General features: G+C 37.6%; 2 protein-coding genes across 4 annotated transcripts; one reads left to right on the top strand and one right to left on the bottom strand.

Annotated features, from left to right (window-relative positions):
• Nucleotides 1–283: 283 nt before the first annotated feature.
• nme6 (NME/NM23 nucleoside diphosphate kinase 6) lies at nucleotides 284–5,333 on the top strand. Of its 2 annotated transcripts, XM_051409538.1 has the most exons (7): nucleotides 284–520; nucleotides 896–991; nucleotides 2,346–2,448; nucleotides 2,603–2,644; nucleotides 2,789–2,828; nucleotides 3,364–3,524; nucleotides 4,328–5,333. In XM_051409538.1, the coding sequence occupies exons 2-7, from the start codon at nucleotides 899–901 to the stop codon at nucleotides 4,477–4,479; spliced, it is 591 nt and encodes a 196-aa protein (XP_051265498.1). In that variant the 5' UTR covers nucleotides 284–520; nucleotides 896–898; the 3' UTR covers nucleotides 4,480–5,333. The 2 variants fall into 2 exon arrangements, with proteins under 2 accessions (XP_051265498.1, XP_051265499.1); XM_051409539.1 differs by lacking the exon at nucleotides 2,603–2,644 and having other exon boundaries at nucleotides 285–520.
• A 178-nt stretch (nucleotides 5,334–5,511) lies between these two features.
• Nucleotides 5,512–10,378, bottom strand: baalcb (BAALC binder of MAP3K1 and KLF4 b). Of its 2 annotated transcripts, none has more exons than XM_051409540.1 (5): nucleotides 10,130–10,378; nucleotides 9,238–9,458; nucleotides 8,375–8,596; nucleotides 6,204–6,403; nucleotides 5,512–5,676 (listed from the first exon to the last, which is right to left on the bottom strand). In XM_051409540.1, the coding sequence occupies exons 3-5, from the start codon at nucleotides 8,553–8,555 to the stop codon at nucleotides 5,512–5,514; spliced, it is 546 nt and encodes a 181-aa protein (XP_051265500.1). In that variant the 5' UTR covers nucleotides 8,556–8,596; nucleotides 9,238–9,458; nucleotides 10,130–10,378. The 2 variants fall into 2 exon arrangements, with proteins under 2 accessions (XP_051265500.1, XP_051265501.1); XM_051409541.1 differs by having other exon boundaries at nucleotides 9,238–9,484.
• Nucleotides 10,379–22,375: the final 11,997 nt, after the last annotated feature.

Genomic DNA, 22,375 nt, shown 5'->3' on the forward strand with positions numbered 1-22,375 from the left:
ATCTATTTTTAAATGTAAGTCACAAAGGTCTATTTTCTACAAAACAAGTACTTTTACTTTTAATATTTTAAGTAAATTTAACTAATTGATACTACTACTACTTGTAGTATTACTTTTACATAAAGCCCCTACACGGAACTTTGTGTCTTCTTGCTCTGTGTGTGTGTTAAGAACTATGTTTTAATCTTTGTAAATATTAACTGAGCTGAGTAAAAGAACTAATGTTCTGTTTTAATTTTTACTTTGGAGTCGCTGTAGGAACACAATGTGCTGGTTCCGTTTCTGGGGACACTATTTACTAGCGGACTGACCGGTGCGAGGAATCATTCGACAATTTAACATATAAAAGCCAGTTAATAAAACAGTTTGTAATTAAATAAACCAAATTAAAATGACACGTACTTGTAGAAACGGAGTGGAGACTTAATATTAAAGCAAGGAGTTTATGTTTGCGACAACATGGCGGCGGTGCTCGGTGTGAGCTGTCTTCTTTAAACTGACCTGTAATTTATCTCCAGAGGTTTGTATCTGTAACCAACACTGGAAATATTCATGAGTCTAAACTATTGCTTCAGCAGCGAAGGTCGCATCTTTTCCGCTCTTGTTGTTCACACTGAATTCATTATGTTTAGGTTTGATGAGAAAACAATTAGTTAACTTAAAGCTGTGTACCAACAAACAGCTTAACGTTACATCTCTGTAGCTAACTGTGGACACGCTGCACATGATGAGTGTTTGATTACTGTCTTTATTTTATATTACTGTCTTTATTTGATAATACTGTCTTTATTTTACAATACTGTCTTTATTTTATAATACTGTCTTTATTTTACAATACTGTCTTTATTTTATATTACTGTCTTTATTTTATATTACTGTCTTTATTTTATATCAGATAATGAGACTAACAGCTCGTCGCCTGTCCAAAGTGCTGCAGCTCACCCTGGCGGTCATCAAACCAGATGCTGTAGCTCATCCTGTCATGTTAGAGGTGAGCTCTCACTGTTACTGTCTGTTATTGTTATACAGAAATCTAACTTATATAATGTTTAATGACATTCATGAGACTGTAACCCAACTTATTAAGGTACTCTACTGTAGCTGTTTCTTCTGTATGTTGCTCACTGCCCATCATATTCCACTTCACTGTATATAGTGTTTATATTTTATATTTTTATTATATTTATTTTGTTCTTTCTTTGCTCTTTATTATATTATTCCTGCTGTGCCAGATTTCCCCTACTGTTGCTGTCGTGAGCAGTGATGCCAAATAAAGACATTTACTTTACTGAAGCAGTTCAGTTTTCGGATTTTGGATTTAACTTATTATTGCAGGGAGAAGAAAATAAAATCTTATCTTGGTTTCTCCCTTCTCAAAATAAGTAGTTAGAAGATACATAGGTGATCTGCCAGCCTTTCTTTGTATGGACACAACACAAGCAAAAGAGCAAAATGTACACATTCACGACCACCAACAATCCACTAAACATACATGTTACCTAAATTGTGCAGTTATTTTGATCAATAAACAATCTTTTTGACTGAATTTAAAATGTTTAAAAAGTTATTTCCCAGAGATTTTCACTATTTGACTTTAGTTACTGAAATACAGTGTGAATAATAATAATAATAATAAGTTGAGGTGCTTTGTGCCTTATTGAACTTCATTCATCCTGAGGGAAACTGTTGTGCAGCAGTTGCAGTTTAAAGTAGGAAAGATATATATAGATATCCAAAATATAAACAAGGTTAAGGATAATAATTTACCCATATCTTAAGTTGCCTGTTCACTGACATGGCCTAAGCCTGCTACACTCTCACTTTAATTCAAAACAGTAAAGAAGAAACTCCATTTGCTGTCTTGATAGATTTACAAGCCCTGAAGCCTCAAAGTCCTGAAAGCTGTGTCAATCGTGAAATATTCCATTAGTGAAAGGTCCCATTTCACAGCCAAATAAATTGGACCGGTTTACGTCTGTTGTCATCTTAATAAAGAGCAGAAGAATGACCTTTTGTATCAGAATATTGGCTTAAAGTATCATCCCTCTGGCAGGTCTTATTCCGGTAGATGATACAATAACACTGAAATGCTTGCCCTTTTCCCTATATATATATATATATATATATATATATATATACACACACACACACACACACACACACACACACACACACAACAAATGCAGATTCTTTCATGCATTGATTAAAATGAACACCTGTGGGGGAATGGGGAGGGTTCCAGAGACCAGGAGGTTTGTGTTGCTTTTTTCTTTAAATTGTTACCCATTTGTAGATCATTGATTATCATCAGCTATACATATGTAAAAATATTATTTTACTTTAAGGCTCTTCACCAGAAAATCCTGGACAACAACTTTGTGATCGTTAGATGCAAAGATCTCGTGTGGAGGAGGCAGGACTCGGAGAGGTTTTACGCTGAACATTCAGGTGTGGACACAACTCATATGTGTTTATTTTAACGAACCAAGTTTTGCTGTAGTGACTCTATCTGACCACACAACTGAGTCAGCAGCCTATTTTTCTATTTTTAGCAGATGTGTGTAGGTTAAGACAAGTGATTCATTCCTCACTGTATTACTAGAGCTACAACACTTTGGGAGGGAGAGAGAAACAGCCTCTTATGGTTAGTTGGATAATTAAATATGATTTCTCATAACAATGATGAATGAAATGATGAATGAGACTTTGAAGAATAGTATTTAAAATATTTAAGACTTGCACTGATATCCTAAAGCTCTGTTTAACTTGCTTTTGTTTTGCTTCTTAGGGCGATTCTTTTACCAAAGACTTGTTGAATTCATGTCAAGGTAAGCTGAAATCACATGGCATTGAACGAGTGATTGAGGCTTTTATGCATTTGGGTACATGTTGTTTTCTGTCTGACGCATTTAAAATGGAATAACAGAGACATTTTCATACCACATACCCCAAGTCAAGTCCATTTTATACAGCCCAGAATTACAAATCATAAATTTGCCTCAAGGGGAAAATCACAATTTGGTGACAAAGTGCCCCCCAATAAATCATTTTCTGAAATGTCACAACAAGAGTTTCAATTATCAGCGGACCGCCATGTTAAGCTCCCCTGAAGCAATTGTCTGAGAATCAACATCCAGCCTGTTCACAATAGCTCCATATGTCACCACTGGATTGCAAAAGGTGTTTGTAATCACGTTGTCATTTTTGTCTCCTCACAGCAGTCAATCTGCAGTTGCTACAGCAACCGTTCTCTGAATGCTGTCAGTGACAGAAAATCACCCAGTGTTTAAAAGGAAATGTCTGTAGCAGCCACACAGAGCAGAATATGGTTGAATGGTCATATTGTTGATTTCCTTCCCCCAGTGGTCCGATGCGAGCGTACATTTTGGCCAGAGAGGACGCCATACACCACTGGAGGGAACTGATGGGACCGACCAAAGTGTTCAGAGCCAGATACACCTCGCCTGCTTCCATCAGAGCCCAGTTTGGACTCACAGACACACGAAACACAACTCATGGCTCAGGTAGGAAGGAGCAGATATACATCATGTCCTATGCACCCGTGCATTCTCACATGAACTGTCAAATCACATACTGCAGGTTTAGCTTTAGCATATAATTACTGTAAGAGTGTGATCAAAGGGAACAAATAGCTACATTTAGACTTTATTCTTCAGGAAAGTTGTAGTGCAAAATGTTTTAATATATAAATATATTAGATTTTTTTCTACCATATTGCATCGTAAAATGCTTAATTTTTGCATTAAGTTACAAAATATCCACACAATCATTCTTTCTAATATTTTATTCAGTAAGAAACTGTAGCAGTTTTAAAGCCCGATGGATTTAAATTACAGCAAAGTCCTATTTTTTAAACAGTACATCCATTGTGACATATCTTAGAAGTATCATGACAAATCTAGATATTTGAGGATTTATATTAGGATGGCATTGACAGATCATTCCGACTGTGTCCAAACCATTCCCTGTTAACTGTATAATACGCTACTATATTAATGCACTGCCATTTTATTTGTTTTAAGTGTGAAATGTATGTATTTATTTATTAATGAAAATGCACTGTACATGACATGTTCACTGCTTTCTGCAACTGAAAAATTGCCATTATATGACTACCTGTAAATGAAAAAATTAAATAAAATGTAATAAATGTAATTAAATACATTTACTACTGACTATAGTTTAGTAAAGGTTTGAACGAGGGAGTGACTCTGGACACAGCCACACATTTAGAAACCTTGTACTTCCACTGCCAAGCTATAAGATTTATGCCGAGTGAAACTGTCATCATTTTCATTCTCTCCAGATTCGGTTGAGTCGGCACAAAGAGAAATCCATTTCTTCTTCCCAGACTTCTGTGCGGAGGAGTGGATGGAGAAGGAAGAGCCATCGTTCAGATCAGGAGACATAAATTACGACCATCAGAAGCAGATCCACACACTTTCAATGCAAAGCTGACCCCAGAACTGCTGTTACAGTCCCCCAAGCACCACTTAGAAACTCTGCAATTAGTCATCAATTGTTCCAAAATGAATGCTGCCAGGGAAGATGCTACAAGCTATATATGATGTCTAATGTGTGAGGATCCCAGAGAAGTGCATGTTTATTTTTGTCACCACAGTTCGTCAACATGTTTATCCCGTGTTTTTGTCATTAAAACTAAGATATACAGCTTTTTATGTAGTAATTTCAAACAAGGACCATAAATATTTTTTTATTTATTGTAATTAGAAAACACAATCGACTAGATAAGAAAATGTAACACTGTATTGTACAAAACAACACGATGTAGTTAGACAGTTGTCTACATTGTCATCACAAACTCCTGCCTTCACTAGCAATAGTGCAGTCATCACAATCACTTTCACTTTCCTGAGCCATACAGATTTTTAACACAGCAGCAACCACATGTTCTGTATCAATGTCGAATAACAAAACTATATATTTATAATTTGTGAATATTCCTATTTGTTAATATTCGTATGTAAAATAATACTGTATTAGCTGCACACATGTATGTATCCTCAAAAGCATCTTAAAATTGTGTTAATATGCTTTTTAGGTTCTCGTTCACTTGAGGAATTTGAAATGTGCCAATGATGTTGAAACAGGCTGTCTGCTGTATACTATGATTTTTTTCTATGCACTGTTTAATGTCATATCTCGTATTTTCTTTGACCAACAGACGGGTTTTACATGTCAGTGTCTTTGATGTGTCTAAGTACAGTAAAATATTGTAACAGGCACCATAGAAATACATCTTACAATATTAAATACAACAAAGCCAGAGTATTTTTTTTAAAAGAAAATAAGCCATGTTTTCAATATGACTAAATGGTACAGTTCAAAGTCTCAGAGCAAGGGCACACATCTTTCTTGGGCCTTCATCAGCCATCAGAGCTGAAAGATTCTTTCCAACAGAAACAATGAGTTCACTGATTGAACAGTTATCTTTTTATTTTTCTTTGGCTCCTTCCAGTCTCCCTGCAGTCAGGTGTTTTGGGTGGCCACCTGTTTTAGGCTTTCCACTGGTTTCATAACCTCATAGGTGGTGAGGGACTTCTTCACCTTCCCATTCTTATCCACCTGATGGATGCTCTGTGTCACTGTGATGGTCACCTGCTTGGTCGACATCCGATTGTCTTGCCATTTTGTCTGATAATGATGAAGAATGAAAGACGGGGAATAACATAAATAACAATAGTAACCTTGTTCTGAAATGTGGTTAGATTGCATTAAAGGGGGGAATTGGAGTCACATAATGGCACTTTAAAATCGAATCAGAAATTATGAGAATGTTGCCAGACAACGATTATTTCGTGATTGATTAATCTGCCGATTATATTCGCAATAATTGGTTTTGTCTTTAAAATGTCAAATACAGACATGGTTATGTTTTTAAATATAATTTTCTTCGACCACCAGTCCAAAACCAAAATATATATTTAGTTTGCTATTTTGGATGACAAAAAGGAAAAGCATCGACGAGCTAGAGCCAGCAAATGTTTGGCATTTTTGCTTTAAAGTGTAACATATGAGCAAGAGATAAAATGAAAACAATGGATTCTCCAAGTAAGTCTCCCACAACTTTTTTTTTTTCTCTCAATAAATGAATATAGAATAAAATGAAAGGTGCTTTGATATTCTTAATTGGCTTGAAGCATTCAAAAAAAGAGTCTTACAATCTCTTCGGTGTGTAGAACACTTCTGCGCTGCACTGTGGTGCCAGATGATGGTAACACCGCCTCCTTGGGGGGAGAGCCCAGTATGGCTGGAGGGCTGCTGGGCTTCACGTTGTTCAGACTGGCTTCAGACACAGCTGAACAGACTTTCAGGTACGCCTGAGCAGGAAGAGGGAGACCATCCTCGAAGAAATCTGGAACTGAAATCAAACAAAAACCTCAGCTTTGTCACATGGAGCAGCTGAAGCACTGAATCCTCAACATGTACTACCAGTTAGGTAGTATTACCTGTGCTGTGTTGTGAGGATGAAGAGACATGAATGCTTGTGATATTTACCCACAACATTCAACACTCACAGTCACTTTTTGCACAATTTAATACCAATATATATATATATACACACACAAAATCTATGTGCAATGTTCTATATCAATCATATCTGTATATAAAATCACATTATATATATAAAAAAAAAGCTGTACACAGTGTACATATAACTCCTATTTTTTTATTTTCATTATATCTTGTATTTATCGATTTTATTTTATTTAATTTTTTAATTGACTGTGTATTTTCTTATCTTTTGTGTTGTATCTGGAGCTGCTGTAGTGTGTGAATATGAACATTAGATGAACAATTTCACAGATTATCCATATAATTTAAAAACGGAATTAGTCTTAAATCAGGGGCTGCCCTGAAAATATAAAGGCTTTCTGGGACAAGATAATTGTTAATTATACATTTGTAACACACTCTTTCAGCTTTGGGAAACAGTGACCTGTTTATATGTGCACTGAGCGAGTTTTTTCTTCAAAATAATCACAAAAACAAAAGAAATGAATGAATTCCAGCCCTGCCAGTATCACTATTATCTCACTGTTTATGACGTGTGTAGTGTGGAAGGGGGTAATTTGTAAATCCAACAGCATTACTCACAGGTCAGAGCTACCGGTGCAGGTACCTTGCTGCCACCACTGAACTAATGTGACTGCAGTGTGGAGCGGTGAAGTGTGATGAATAATGGAAATCACTCTGAAGTGGTGTGCACGTCAAATGTGGGTTAAGTGCACTGATGATGTGTGAACTTAAATATTTAGGGTAACGTGTGGTTATCTGCAGAGAACCAAATTCTGCATATTAATGTTAGAATAAAAATACCATATCCTACAGAGGTGCATTATTGTGGAATATTTGATGAGATCTTTGAGGTTGCCAGCTGCTGATTGATTTGGCCAATTCTGGATCTGTTTTATCTGTACAGAGTGAACGACAGTGAATTTGTCTTCACAATTACATCAAGGCTCCTCAGCCTGAATTTGCCAACAGCTGTATCGGTTGCCATGAGACCCAAGTCCTGTTCGAGCACAGTGGCTTTTGATGCAGCCTATTATGCCCATTTACTGATTCATCTCCTGCTGGCTTCAAAGAAAACACACACCACAATTCGGTGCAAAAGACAAATTGACAAAGAACAACACAATTTATAGTCAGAGCCATCTGTTTTCGGAGCTGTATGAAGTGACTAATGGCACACTAGAAGAACAAAGGCTTCTAAAGCATCCTTATGTCCTATATAATCCTGCAGCTACAGCATAGAGGGCACCCACTCTGTTTTTCATCTTCATTTCAATTTTCCTTGTGCATAATGGATTCTTCTTTGAACCAGACATGCAAAACCTCCAAACTGCTTTACACTTATAGGATTTTTTTTTCCTACAGCAAAAAGCAGATAGACCAACACACACTGTATAGGTGTCACACTTCACTTTGATGTTAGGAGTGTAAAGAAAGGCCACTCGTTGCGAATGCAGTCAAATTACTTGAAGCATGAGACTCAAAGCTTGAACTCTCTTACCCTGGTGTAAAGCAATAGAGTGGTTTAAAACAACAGTCCCACTGAACAAAAAAAAATCATTTTGAAGTAATATTATACTCATAATGTAGCAATTATTAATGATTAAAATGATTAATGTACATTTAGTGCAAAACCTATAAATAGAAATACACAAGATTGGAATCGCAAATATATTGTATTCTTATTAAGCACTAATTTATACAAACATAAATGTATTATTCATTTGTTCATCAGTTAAATTACTGACTGTTCCTGTTAGTAGATCAATTAAGAATTCATTCATCCATACACTCAACAGTGACTCATTCTTCTTACCAGGGCTGATTGTTTTCTCAGAGGTGAAGCCGGCCTCAGAGTTCTCCGAGGGGATGCTCTGGATGGACGACAGGGGGATATCGGTGTCTGTGCTGGTCAGCCACGTCGATTCCGTCTCCTTGGTCCAGCTCTCCAAGTATCGAGGCTCCAGAGCATCAGTCCTGCTCCCCCCACAGCCCATAGCTCTGCCTCAGGGCGCCTTCACTTCCCAGCGTACGCTTTCTTCAGAAAGGGAAAAGAAAACCAGAGACAGATTTACGCTGGATTTCAATTTAATCGTAGGAAGCTGTGAGATTGACTGAGGGAACTGAAGTTGTAAAAGACCCCGTTCTTTTCTTCCTTATTTATATTCATCTTTGCGTAACATCAACCGCTAAATGATAGAAATAAATCAACTGGACCCCAGTTAGACATCTTAAGAACAAAGGTGTAGCACTGTGTAAAAAGTACCATCCACACCAATCGGAACATAAGGAAAATCCTTACAGCTGTGATCTCTGAGCGCACAAACAGAAGTAATGCATCTGAAAAGGAAATCTTGTATACTGGCAATTCTCATTAAAATAAGACAAAGCCATGAAGTATCAAGCTGACAAAACAATGTTAAATATATGTTTTTAGAGCTGTAAAAGACGGACCATAACGCTCAGGTTGAGTCATTTTTCAAGCAAAAATGGCCAAATGTTTCCTAGTTGTGTGCCGCTTTCCTTGGCCTTATGTGACAATTAATTAAGAAAATAATTGTCTGATTCGAAATCGATGATGAAGATAATCTTTGGTTGCAGGCCCAAAAATAAACACTGTTCAATTCCCTACATTCGAGCAGGCGATTCCTCCTATGACACCAACACACAATTACTTACAGTACAGCACACAGCTGTGGGAGTAACCCAGTGTCCACATAAGATCAGGATCCAATTGCTTCTATCCTTCAGAGAGTAGGTTGAGTGGTTCCCCTTTGTGTTAACTCAGTCTCCTTTAAATTTCTCCATGAGCATCTGAAGGCAGCATCCTCTGATCTGTCAATCACTCAAGCAGACCCTCTTACAGAGAAGCAGGTCGATCATCCAAACCAGCCAGTCACCTATGAGAGAGGAGAAAGAGGGGGAACTATAGAAGTCATGAGAATGCATCATCTTGTGTCTTTTTTTAATCCATTTATTGACTCTCTAATCTATTGGCTCTGGCCTGATAAAGCTTTGTTCTGTCTGATACATATAAGGTAGTGATTAACCAGATCTGTCCTGGCTCTATCTATCTATCTATCTATCTATCTATCTATCTAGAGATATATTATATCTGGATAGCACTGTGCAAATCAATACATCTTGTTAAACAATTACAGAACAAACAGATCTATAGCCTCACCACGGTTTTAACCACTATGTGTTATTGAACCTGGTTGAACCGGGTTTCCTTTAAATCAGACTCTAATGAAGTTATTTTATTGATGCACTGACACTGAATAAGCTGTTCACAATCAGGCCTCTTATAGATCACTACGTCGCCTGGTTTTTACTTATGTTTGTTATGTAATAGTCGTATAAAATAAGGGAATCCAGTTATTGTGCAGCCTGTGAGGTGACAGCGGTGGTAAAGGCGCAGTCAACACCCAGCTGCAATCGCTATAGGGCCAATAAAGCAAATGGAAATATTGAAATAAATCCAAATAAAAACGCTGTTGGCAGAAACGCGCACGACGGCCGTGCGCTGCGGCTAATGCGGAGAAATCAGTAACAGAAGAGAAATGCTTACTGCCGATGGAAACTCCCTGTTTTTGTCTCGCCCCGCCGCTCTTTCGTGTCGTCTGCCACGCAGATCTCTAACATGCTGTCAATAATGAATCTCCCTTCCGAAGGTAACAGGCTGCTGCGCGTCTGTGCGCAACAACCGCTCCATCCTCTTCACCCGAGCGAAGGTGGATTTATGGAGAGACAGTAAATGTTTAATCATTCAGCCTCTTGTCGGGGAGATAACGAGGGGTCTGTGTATGGGGGGCTATACCTCAGCTGTTGCCAGGTAAACTTTAATATAATATAATTATCCTCTGTGGTGCTCTGTCACTGACAAACCATTAATCTAACAGGCATTTTAGACCATTAGCGTCTATAAACAGCAAAATAATGTTTATTAAAGCACTAATAGCCTTTTTATAAATACTAAAGCTTTAAGTAGTGATGGTTTTTTACCCATAAATAATATTAGCCTCACATATGTTTTTAGGCTTATTGTTGATCTCCTGTCCTCTGACTACCAGAGAGACATGTAAGTGTTTACTGGCTTAATTGCTCAGTAGCACTCTGGCACAGCATTGGGAACCTGTGACCCTCTGATTACATGGCCCTAAAACACCAATCAGATGTTCACTACTCTGCCCACAAGGGGACAGTCACAGCCCACTCCTGTGCTTCAAGACCTGGGCTGGTAAATAACAGAATAGTTCATGTTAATGTAGGGTTAGTGTTGTAAATATTTATATAAATGGTGGTTTGTTTAGTATATCTATGCATTTCAGCAAAAGATAAAAAAAAACATACTGTCGCCAGTCAGGAAGCAAAAGTATAGGTTCATGCATGTGTAGCCAAGATAGACAGCCACAGGTGCCTGCACACTTACAAAAACAATCCATTTATTACACGTGCAAAGGGTGAAGCACAGAGGATCATGGTCCCATATATAATAAATGATGTGCATGTATTTTTCTTACAACTGAAAAACACACAGAAGCAGAGATCTCTACTATTAAAAGAGTGTTTAGAGTTGCAGATTGCAACCAGCTGAATACAGCTCAGCCTTCCAAGTGATTCGGAGAAACTACGTTGGCTGTTAAACTCGCAAGGCTGTATGTCGAGCCAGTGTTTGGCTTGTCCGTTCTGGGCTTCTGTAGATTCCACAATGACAGCTCAACATGGCAGACGACATAGAAGAGGCCCCTCTCCCTCTGTAGATAAAAATGTCTCATTCTAAGGTAACAAAAACACAAGAATTCTTCTTTTCAGGAGATTATTTATTAATTATTATTATATTCCATTTCTGCCAACAGACCCTCCTAAATGTTACACGCTGGACCTTTAAGTCTTAGGACTGTTTAATATTGTTATAGTCATTAAGGATGAATTTCTGATTTCCACATGCACAATGACATGTAAAATAATCAAATTTGTGTTTAAGACAATGTACTGCGTTTCACTGTTACGCACTACAGAAGATAAACCTTTTCAAATGTATAAAACAGACCTTAAATATCTAATATTTTTGTTTTTTAATCACTATTTGCTTTGAATAATTCATCTAAACAGCAAAACAAGACAAGTCACCAACAAATAGTCCTTAATCACAGCAGACATTTTGACCTGTTATAGTAGAGAAAGCGCAGATGTTAATAACAAATGAATGATGACTCAGGACTCCTAAATGGAATTCAGCCTTTATACTGTGACATGCCAGAGTGTTTTCCATGAAAAAGACCTATTAACAGTTGAAAATACTAAGTGCTGACATCCTGTGGTAATATTCACTTCACTACAAGGTTGATGATTCTTTCCTAAAACTGCATTTCACTGATTGCTTGTGAAACGTCTCACTGGGCAGTAAAGTGCACATTCATCACCGATCTCTGCTTTGGATTCTTGGTTTCCACCACGAAGCGTAGGAAGAATAAACAGTGAAATCATGTGAAAACAAATACAGCCGCTATGGAGGAGGGGTCTGCTTGTTTGAATGAAGGTCATTTACTTGTGATTTATGTGCCGATAAAGCACATTACAGAAAAACAGAAGAAGAATGGAGCTTCAACTGTAAGATCAATTCACTAATGGGGAAGCTCGCCACTTGTTCCTGTCACACAGCAGTCTGAGAGAAAGACTTAATGGGCAACAGTATACAGAATATCCCCAGGTCAATTAGTGATGGGCACTTCCTATGAGAGTATCAGCATACCACAGGTGCAAAAATCTAATTTACCAATGTTCAGCTCTTTGTAAAGTCCCCTGATGGTTTGAGCATGTTCAGTGTGTAAACTCTGCCCTCTATATTACATTTGTCTTCACGACTGGACAGTTCGTAATGGAGACTGACAAGAAAGACAGAGGAGCGCGCTAATTCTCGAAAACCATCAACAGATCAACACTCCAGACACCTTCATCACTTATAATGCACCAAACCTTCCCCCTATAAATACATAAGCTGAACAGCACTGGGTTGAAAAAGTAGAAACAGGTTCTGAATTGTGGTTCACTGTGGGGATTATCAAAAAAAGGACTATCTTCTAATTGGAGTCTTGCCCTTTTAAATACATACTCAGCCATAATTTCGTGCGTCTGAGCTGAATAAAATCCCTGCGACTTCCTGCGCTCAGCCTCCCATCTCCTTTCCCCGTCACCCTGGCAAATGAATCTCGCTTCCTGTGGACAGTCTGGTCAATATGAGGCTGGACAGCTTTGATTTGTATGTCCTGCCCCTCTGTCCTATTGGACTACTGGTCAATAGGCCTGTCTTCCCATTACCCTGGCGATTAATGTGGCACACTGCCAAACGCTACACTGCAGTGAATCATGGGTGAGCTCTATGCTCCAAACAAGGATGCATGCCACCGAATTATATTGAACATTTGCTTTATAACAACCTTCTTTTCAGTGTGAGGAAGTCTTTGATAGACTTAGGAGCTGATTTTAAGTCTGTTGGTGCAAGTTCAAGTCAAGATGCAAGTTTTATAATGTCTCTAATGAAGGCATTAAATGAGCATTTGAACTTTTTACTTTCAAAGCTGTTAAAGGTGTTTTACATACAATAGAGGCCTAATAATTTAGGGAATTGTTCAACTTTTTGGGAAAACCACAAATTTGCTTTCTCTGTTAAATAAGAAATTGATACCACTCTCCTAACAGCCCATGAAGTATGAAACAGCTATCCAACAACCTACCAGCACTTCTAAACTCACAAATGAACACATTATTTCTTGTTTGCTTAATTTATACAAAAACCAAAGTGTAGAAATGATGATTTGGAGTTTCATGGTTTTTTTTTATTATGCCCGACTAGTTCTTGGCTGGATCTCAACTGGTTACCTAGCAACTTCATGGTGATGACAAGAAACTGCTAACTCTCAGCAAGAAAACAAATAAGCGTATTTTCCCAAAATGTCAAACTATTCCTTTAAGTCTGAGGGAGCAAATTACAAGTCTACATTCCTTTCATGTGTCTGCGGCCCATTAAGAATCAGAAGCTTTTACTTTCAAAACTATGTCAATAAGTTGAGAGCAAGTCCTCATAAATAAATATATGTCATATATTAATATAATTAAATTAAGTTCAAAACTGGAGGCCACACTTTTTTCATAGTTCAGGATTTTTTTTATTTTATCAGGTCAAACCTCACAGCAGACATTTGTATCAAAGTCCTCATTTTTGTGACTTACATGTAAATCAAACTTACATAAGTCCATGTCTCCAGTCTACAGCTGACACTTGTAGACTCCAGTGATAACTTTTGAGGTCATTCTGTCCCCAGTTTGTCTCTTTCACTGTGTAGAGCAATTCAGTATTAGAGATTTGACCTTCCTATTTCCTAAACAGAAACTTGTTCATTCATGCTTATAACAAGAAACATGTATTTATGTACTGTGTGTGTGTGTGTGTGTGTGTGTGTGTGTGTGTGTGTGTGTGTGTTAAACCAACTATGTTTTCCAGTTGGCCACAGCATTCAGCCCCTCACTGCTTCATTTTTAACAGCTGGTCAAGGTTGATAGCGGATAATATGCACTCTCCATTGATTTGCAAAGTTTTGCGGAGGGAAAAGAACCCTTTCTCTGGCAGATTCTGTCAGAAGGAGGAATGAATGAGCCAATGTGCGGCAGCAAAGCAGCCAAATCCAAACTTTCACTGGGACTTCAGTGAGAGAGCCAGTGAGTTACAGCACTGGAAAACTAATTAGGATGCTTTAGGCTTGGAAAGGAGAAAAGTTACCTCAATCAAAAAGGATCGCTGGTTTTGATATCAATTTCTTAACCGCAAGGTAGTATGATTGTTGCATTTTATACCATTATTGTTCCAACTCTGTACAGCTCTGTTCTAACCAAAAATGTAATTTTCAACGCAGTCATGCACCTTGGAAAAAAAAACAAAAAACACTATGTAGCCTAAATGATACTGAGATATTATCACGTTCACCCGTCCAGATTCCATCAGCAAATTGTTGATATTGGAGCTTCCAGCAGGACAACGAGAGGCTTATCCAGATTGAGCTTTGCCTGGAGGATGTGGTTCAGCGGCATCAATCACATCTCTGGGCCTTTTTCTGGCAGAGACGCTGCCTCCTCCTCTCCTCGGACTGGCAGTGGCAATCTCCCCCCCAATGCAGAGCTGTGCCAGAGATCTCTCAAGAGGTTGTGTTCTTTCAATCCATCATGGTCTGAGCTAACATGACATCTTTTCATTAGTGCAAAGTGCTCCAGAGGAGAGGCACTACTGATGCCCAAAGTAAGTAAGTGGGACTAACACAATAGTATTTACAAAGCAAAAGTGATAATGAGATGTGGATGAGTTTATTGCTCTTAAGTTTATTAAGCTCTTGGGGAACAAGAGGAGCAGCTTAGATATGTTCAACCATTCAGTGGGAAAATGGAGATTCTCTTTTGTCTTGTTTTCTTGCAGATAGCTGACTGAAATAACCACTTCGAAAGCGCTTTGATGGTAAAATACATAGAAATTATGAAGTGATATATTTAAAAAAAAATGGAGTCTAATGGAAGCTGGAATAAGAAACTGCATAGCACAGCATCATTAAGTATCTATATATATCTTCCTGTTAAAGAGCCTTAATTTTAGAACATATAAATGAATATATTTCATCATATCTTGATGAAACAGCCTTTTATCTCTTACATTACATAAGGAAGCAGCAAAAAATCCAGACTTTCAACGCCAAATATGTGTTAAAAGCACTAAAAATGATTAATATTGCTACCATAACAAAGCCATTCTCCATGACTGATTTATGTAATTTCCCTCACTGTCATTTACATTATCAGGGGAAGTGCTAAAATCGATCTTTAGCCACTCCTCTGGCCTCAATTGATATTTCCGCCTTTTAAATTCTGGTGAGGGTTGGCCCAGAAATGCAGCCTTTGCACTTTATGTGCTTCATTCGTTTTATCCCGCTAAACACACAACTCTAATCCTATCAAAGGCAAGGAATATTCCAGAAAAGGCATTAGTGGGGGGCTTACGAAGCGAGAGACCAGAGCATTAGTATTCATGGAATTTCTTGGGCCGGACTCTTAGTTTTAGGGAAATTATCTTGGGATACTCTCACATAAACATTACGCTATGAGCTACCACAAAGGGTTATATTGGATGTTGGTGATGAAGCCAACATTTGGATTTAAAAGGAGGATGAAATTTGGGTGCCAGCAAGCTGTAAGCTGAATTATTATTTCCTGTGGTGTCTCGAAAGTCTTTGGACATTCTACTATATGAGGTCTAAAAATGATAAAAACATTTTTTTTGTATTGGCCACACTCTTAGATTGCTGTCCTCTGTAGAACTTATTTTGAGAGGATGACCATTTACTAAAGAGAGGCACTGTTTGTAGTATTGACACATAGCTGATGCACTAACCCATAAAACACACAGAAATTGTTTCAAGATTAAATCCTGAAAAGCAAAGTGGATGTGGAATTGTAAATATTAATAAGATTTTCACCTAGATGTCATTCAAGCAGATAGAGTTCAGATGTTACCTTTTTCATCCCTTTAACTTCATTACATTTAGGACATCTGTCCATATTTGGAAAATTCTATCATAACTAATCAAAAGGACTCAATCTTAGATGTCAGATGAAATCAAATACACTGCTCTAATTGTATGTATTGTATGAAAGATGTAATGATGTGATATGCAGGGAGAAGAAACTTGATCGGGTAGTTGGGTTGCATATTTCCAGGTTGAAATGCCAATAAATAATATATTTAATTAAAATTGAAATTAGCTGGTTGGTTTGACAACATTTTCTGATTGCTGGATAACAAACTAAACTAAACTATGAAGTGAGATAACATAAGTGCTCTGCCATTTGCAGTGCAGTGTGAAGGCAGCAACATGTAGTTCACCTTTAAGGTTTTGGACGCCTTCGGTCCTCCATTAGTGCAGAAATTAAACATCAAAACAAATATCTTATTAAATGCTGCTGTAGAAAATGTTGAAATTGTAGATGAGCCTTGTAAAATATGATCTGAAAAAATCTTATACATTGAGTTTAGTTGAAAATATTAAGTGACTTCCTGTTAATATATAATAGTTTAGTATTGTATATTCATAATTTAAGAAAGTACATTTAGAACATCTGAGAACTGTTTGTCAGTGAGCTGATAGGATGACTCTAGATGAAGAGGTAATGTAGTGTTGAAGGCTGCACATGTCCAATAATTTTGGAGACTTAAATATAAAGACTCACTTGTATAAAAATTACACTGAGCAAGTCACATTATTTCCTGCAGGGAGCAATAATATGCTCAACAAATGTCATGGCTATAAAGCTGTTATAATATGCAATATCTGTGTTAAAGGCCACAAGAACACCAAAATCAATAGGTATGATCTTGCCTGTAGTTACATAAGAGGCCTAAGCATGGCACTAAAACCTGTGTAATGGCTAATTGGGAAACAAGTCCTTTGGGGAACATAAAAATGTTAATAAAATGTCACGCTTGTCCTCATTTCACTTTTCAGATCTGTATGAGGGGAAGTTTGAGCCGGAGGGTGGCAGGAAAAAAAAAGGTAAACGGGTTGCTACAATCAGTAGAATCAGAATATCTACTATAAGTCTCCACTAGATATCAAATAATGCACACAGCTTGGTCTGAGAGAGGAGCTGCAGGGAAGGTGAGTGTCCAAAATGGAACATGACTGTGCTGAGTAAATCTCAGATTAAATGCCTCATAAGTGGAAGTTTCCAGCCACACTAGGGGCTCCAAGGATGGCAATGTGTGCGGGTCGGTCCACCACTTTGGTCCAGACTTAAATATCTCAACTTCTACCACCACGATTGCCCCTCTCATGCTTCCTCTAGCGCCACCAGGTTGACATTTTGGGTGTGAAATGTTTTAACAACTACTGATTGTATTGTCATACAATTTGGTACAAATATTCATGGGCCCCTGAGGATGAATTTTCTCATCTGGTAAAAATTTTAATTTGTCCAAAACCTGTGCAAAATTGCTCCTCTTTAAGTATAGCAGTTAAACAAATGCACAAGCATGCATGGGTGCAAGATGATCATTACCTGTGATAGACAGAGACAGTTAAGTAAACACCACTACCTTTCCATTCATATGCTTCACTAACATGGATTGCCCTAATGTAATAATCTATAGTCTATGTTTCTTTAATACTGCATTAATCAAATGGTAACAATTAAAAAAACACATGGCCTTAACTTAAAATACAGCACATCTTTTTAAAATGAATGTGCAACATCAACTGCGCATAAGATTTAACTTCTAGAGAGCATTTTTTGTTGATGTGTTATAATGTAGACATAATGTGAAACAAAGGCTGATACACACACATACCTTACGCACTGAATGAGCTTTGATTTAATTTTCTATAAGTCTGATTAGTTGCAGTTATTTCACAGCACGAGTGACATTTTGACAGTATAATTTCTGCCATTGGTGGAGTGTGTCTTAGCAGTGTCAACTGCCATCAGAACCTAATGAGCCAATGAGATAATTTGGGTAATTAGTCGCTCTGTACTCTTGGAGGAATATTAATGCTCTCTTAGGGGAGCAGTGACACATTTATAAAGTCAATAAGATCAATCAAAGAGCTAATTTAGATTCATTTTTCGCTATTTTTATCAGAAAGGCGTAAAATGAGCTGTGTGGATCCTATAACAGCATGAGTGAATTCAATTTAAATTAATTTGTTTAAAAGATATAATCATTCAAAAAACATATGACATTGGTCCTATAAAAATGTTATAGTAGGGAAAGTGGCTGTTCAATTATTTTTCCATTGGAAAACCTTTTTTAAAGGTCATCTGTTCAGTATGCACATATCACAGAGCACTTGTTTGGACAGTAAACCCCTCCACATTTCTGTGTCACTGACTGAATATAAAACTATATATAATAAAACTATACAGACACAACAGCACAATCATAAGTGTACTAAAGGAGATTAACATCCAAGTCCAGGCTGCTCTCTATCTAGTCACTCTAATTAAACTATGAGAGGTGTTGCTAGGTTACAGTGATGATTTGTTGCTGAGCCAGGGGACCATCCAGCAACACTTGAGTGTGTCATGTCATTTTAGGTCTTTTGTTTATTCTAATCCCTGCGCTGGCAACACTTCCTGATTTTCAGATAATATTTCTTATTAGGGTGATTTTGAGTTTTTGCTTTTTCTCCTGAGACACAACTGCCAAACAACAGCTTCCTTCTCTCATACAGAATCAATACATACCAAAATGAATCCACATCACAGGGGCAGAAGTGTGTGTAACAATAAAAATGAGCAGGCGGAGCAGCAGATGGGGTTGTTTCATACACTGCTGATTCACTGTAATGGGAACAGGGAACATCCACAGCTTATAGCCTGATGTATGCTTCTCACAACTCAAACAGACAGGACAGGTAAGGGCTACAAGTGAACCCAGTTCTGAAAATAAACCCAGATCATTAGTACAACCTCTTATGGTTAAGGTGTTTTTTTATACTACAAAAGCCTGTATCTAAACGCCACGTTGTTTTGGTGCAGAAAAAAATCTTTTTTAAACATTTTATTGAATGAGAAAAGTCATAAAACAAAACCTAGACAGCTATTTACCTTTAATGAAACATGTAAAGTAAATGCAAGCCAAGTCTGTGAAATAAGGTTTTAAGGAGGGAGGCTGGAGACACGTTTGTCAGGAGTGAGCCTGAGCTGATGCCCCCTCTGATCATGAAACTGTCAGAAATGATTTAACGTGCAGGAAGACAAACAGGTCCACTGCTCTTATGTCTCTGACTGTATGGTATATCACCACTGCTCAGGTGAACCCGTGAAGGTATTAAAAAGTGACACTTCACTGTGCTGCTGAGTGTGGAAAGTGTGTGTTTGTATAGATGGTACCTGATGGTATCTGCTAGTTTTTGAGCTATTTATGTATAAATATATGTGTGTATTTAATTTAAAAGACGATTCACATCCTGTAGGGGCACTTTTTGAGAATAATTGCTTCACATAGCAAAGGCGGCATGCATCGTGACACATTTTACCTGTGTCTGACTTAAAAAGCTCTCCACTTTATTATTTGGCAAATTAGAATCTCCTTCAGTGTTAATGCCAGCTTGTTCTTGTGTGGGAGCATGGAAACACAAGAATCTGGGCACCACATTAGTCAAACAAAAATTCCTGATATCAGAATGTGACGTCAGCCCTCTGATTGAGCCGACTTTCTCCATGGTTGTTCACACTCAACATTTATCTGATATGACATAAGTGTCAACCTTCAGCAGCTATCGCCGTGTTATTGAGTGACTTTGTCAGTCATTTTGGCAGCCACTACTGCTGATTCATGTCTCACTCTGCAGAGCAGTTTGTACCTGCTGACAAAATCAAGTCTCACACATCCCTTCAATGTCAGATACCACTGCCTTGAGTCTTAATTTTAATGATGATCCTAATTGCAGGTGATGATGATAATTAACCTGATGCTGACACATTGTTACTTAGCTGAGATGAACTTCACCCCAAGTGGATAATAATGACATTATTATTTTGTTGGAATAATAATTATCACTTTTGATCCGATTTCTAATTAATAATTCAAGAGAGAATATAAACTGGTATATTTCAGTGTGTGTATCGTTTGTGCTCAGAGGATAATAGCTCATGTATTTACAACCTCACTATCAATTCAAAGACATTAAACTGAGAGATCATTAAACTAATGAAAAATCAGAACAGGCTAGATACATTAACATAAAACAAGAGTCCTTGTTTTGAACTATATGCTAACATGCTGATGCTGTTTAGGTATAACAATTACCATGTTGACAATTTTAGTTTAGTGTGTTAACATGCTAATATTAGCTAATTAGTATTAACAAATGGAAAATTTGATCTGATGATGGCACTAGATTCTTACATCTTTTACACCACGTACTACCTCAAAAAATATTAGGCTCTTTAGTGCCGCCATTATGACAACGTTAAAATACAGTAGTGCAGGGCGACACTATTCAGCGAAGGTCAGTTCACACAGAAGGCAGCTTTATTCCTAATAAGAAGATGATTTATTGTTGACTGTTGTTGAATCCTGAACAGAACCGGTTCAAGAACCAGAGCTAAGGGAGAAAATAGTTACTTCTGGTCCACATTTCTCTTCCTAACAGTTGCCGTTTGGAGCCACAATCATTCATCTACATCAGTTTAATATCTTGCTATAGCATTTTAGCTCGTAACTAATCATAGATGTATGCATCCACTATGTGCATGAATGTGACTTTGTAGCAGGCTGAAATAAAAAATTATAAATACAAAACTTATTTTAAATTACATTTCAGGGATAGTATTTTGATAGTATTACATCTCTTTAATTAAATTTTTTTATTACAAAATATATTTCTGAAATTCCTCCGTGTATCACTACAGGCAGCTTACTTGCCACCAGAAAACCAGTTCATAAGATGAAAAGTTAAGGGATCTTCAAAGTAATGAGAAATTACCCTCATCTAATAATTGTTGACACATTTCACTTAAAACCTCATGGTGGTACTACAGGAGATGTCAGGAGATTACCAAAGTTATTAAGATCTGGAATGCTGAATGTCAAAATTCAGTATGCCAATTCATCTCATAATATCTCTAGTAGATATCTTCCTGGTTAAGTGAAAACTTTGGTCTGCAGGTGCTTCCAGATTAAATGCCCCATGATCATCAAAGTTATTAGGGTTCATCCTCAGAGAACCATGGATATCTGCACCAAATATTATGGAAATCCATCTCATAGTTAGATATTTCAGTCTGGACCAAAGTAGAGGCACTGCGATCCTAAACACCACGTCGCTAGTGTGGCTAAAAATATCAACTTACTATCTGCAATGATCAAAATCTGTATCTCTGATATCTTCAGCGTCTGGAGCCACTAATGTCTATGACTGTAATTTCTTTCTGGTGAATTAACAACGGCCAAACATTGTACGTGCCTCCTCTCAGATTTACAAGATATATCTTGGGAAGAGCAGACACAAAAGGATTATTCACGGTAATAACATTTACCAGCATCTGAAAATAAGCGACTTTAACAAAGACAAACGTATTTGCATTGAATATGACTCTGTGGATGAGTATCCCTCAGCCAGTGACGTAATATCTCACACAGCTGTCCCTCAGGCTGGACGTGACTTGACAGTATTTTTTTTTAACCGCACATCAGAGATTACAATGTGAGCCTAGCACCAACGAGGGAACACTGCCAGGATGTGCTGGGAGCAATGAGAATGATAATTTGAGGCTACCACGCAGAACAAGGACCTTGCAATCTAGGTGAGATATTAGGTGAGTCAGTGAAGCAGATGTTGAATCTGACCCAGCAGTCTGTTAGTGCTGATTCGAGAGGCACCTTGCACTGCAATCTGCAGTCTTAATTACAGTCAGTCACAAACAGTTAGGACCATTTGTCATCTTTTAAAGGACAAAATGTTTTCCTTTGAAGGTTTGGCTGTTTGGGAGTAGGTTTTATAACTATCCTAGCTTTAAATTAGTTATTTCCTGTGTGCTGTGAAGATGATCAATGAGCGAGATCATATCCAGAGCCAATTTGATAATAATAACAATAATAATATGGGGAAATAATGTGAATGCACTATATGGACCTGTTGGAGCTCTATTTTATGGTTTGGCTGATGAGGCAGGTTGAGTCAGCTCCACGCGGCAGGAAATGATCCCTGAAGCAGACGTGTTCTTCAAAACAGCCACAAGTTCACCATCTAATCACCAGAGATGCATGACGCAG

The sequence above is a fragment of the Dicentrarchus labrax genome, unplaced genomic scaffold, assembly GCF_905237075.1.
Source record: "Dicentrarchus labrax unplaced genomic scaffold, dlabrax2021, whole genome shotgun sequence".
In the NCBI taxonomy this organism is placed as follows: Eukaryota; Metazoa; Chordata; class Actinopteri; family Moronidae; genus Dicentrarchus; species Dicentrarchus labrax.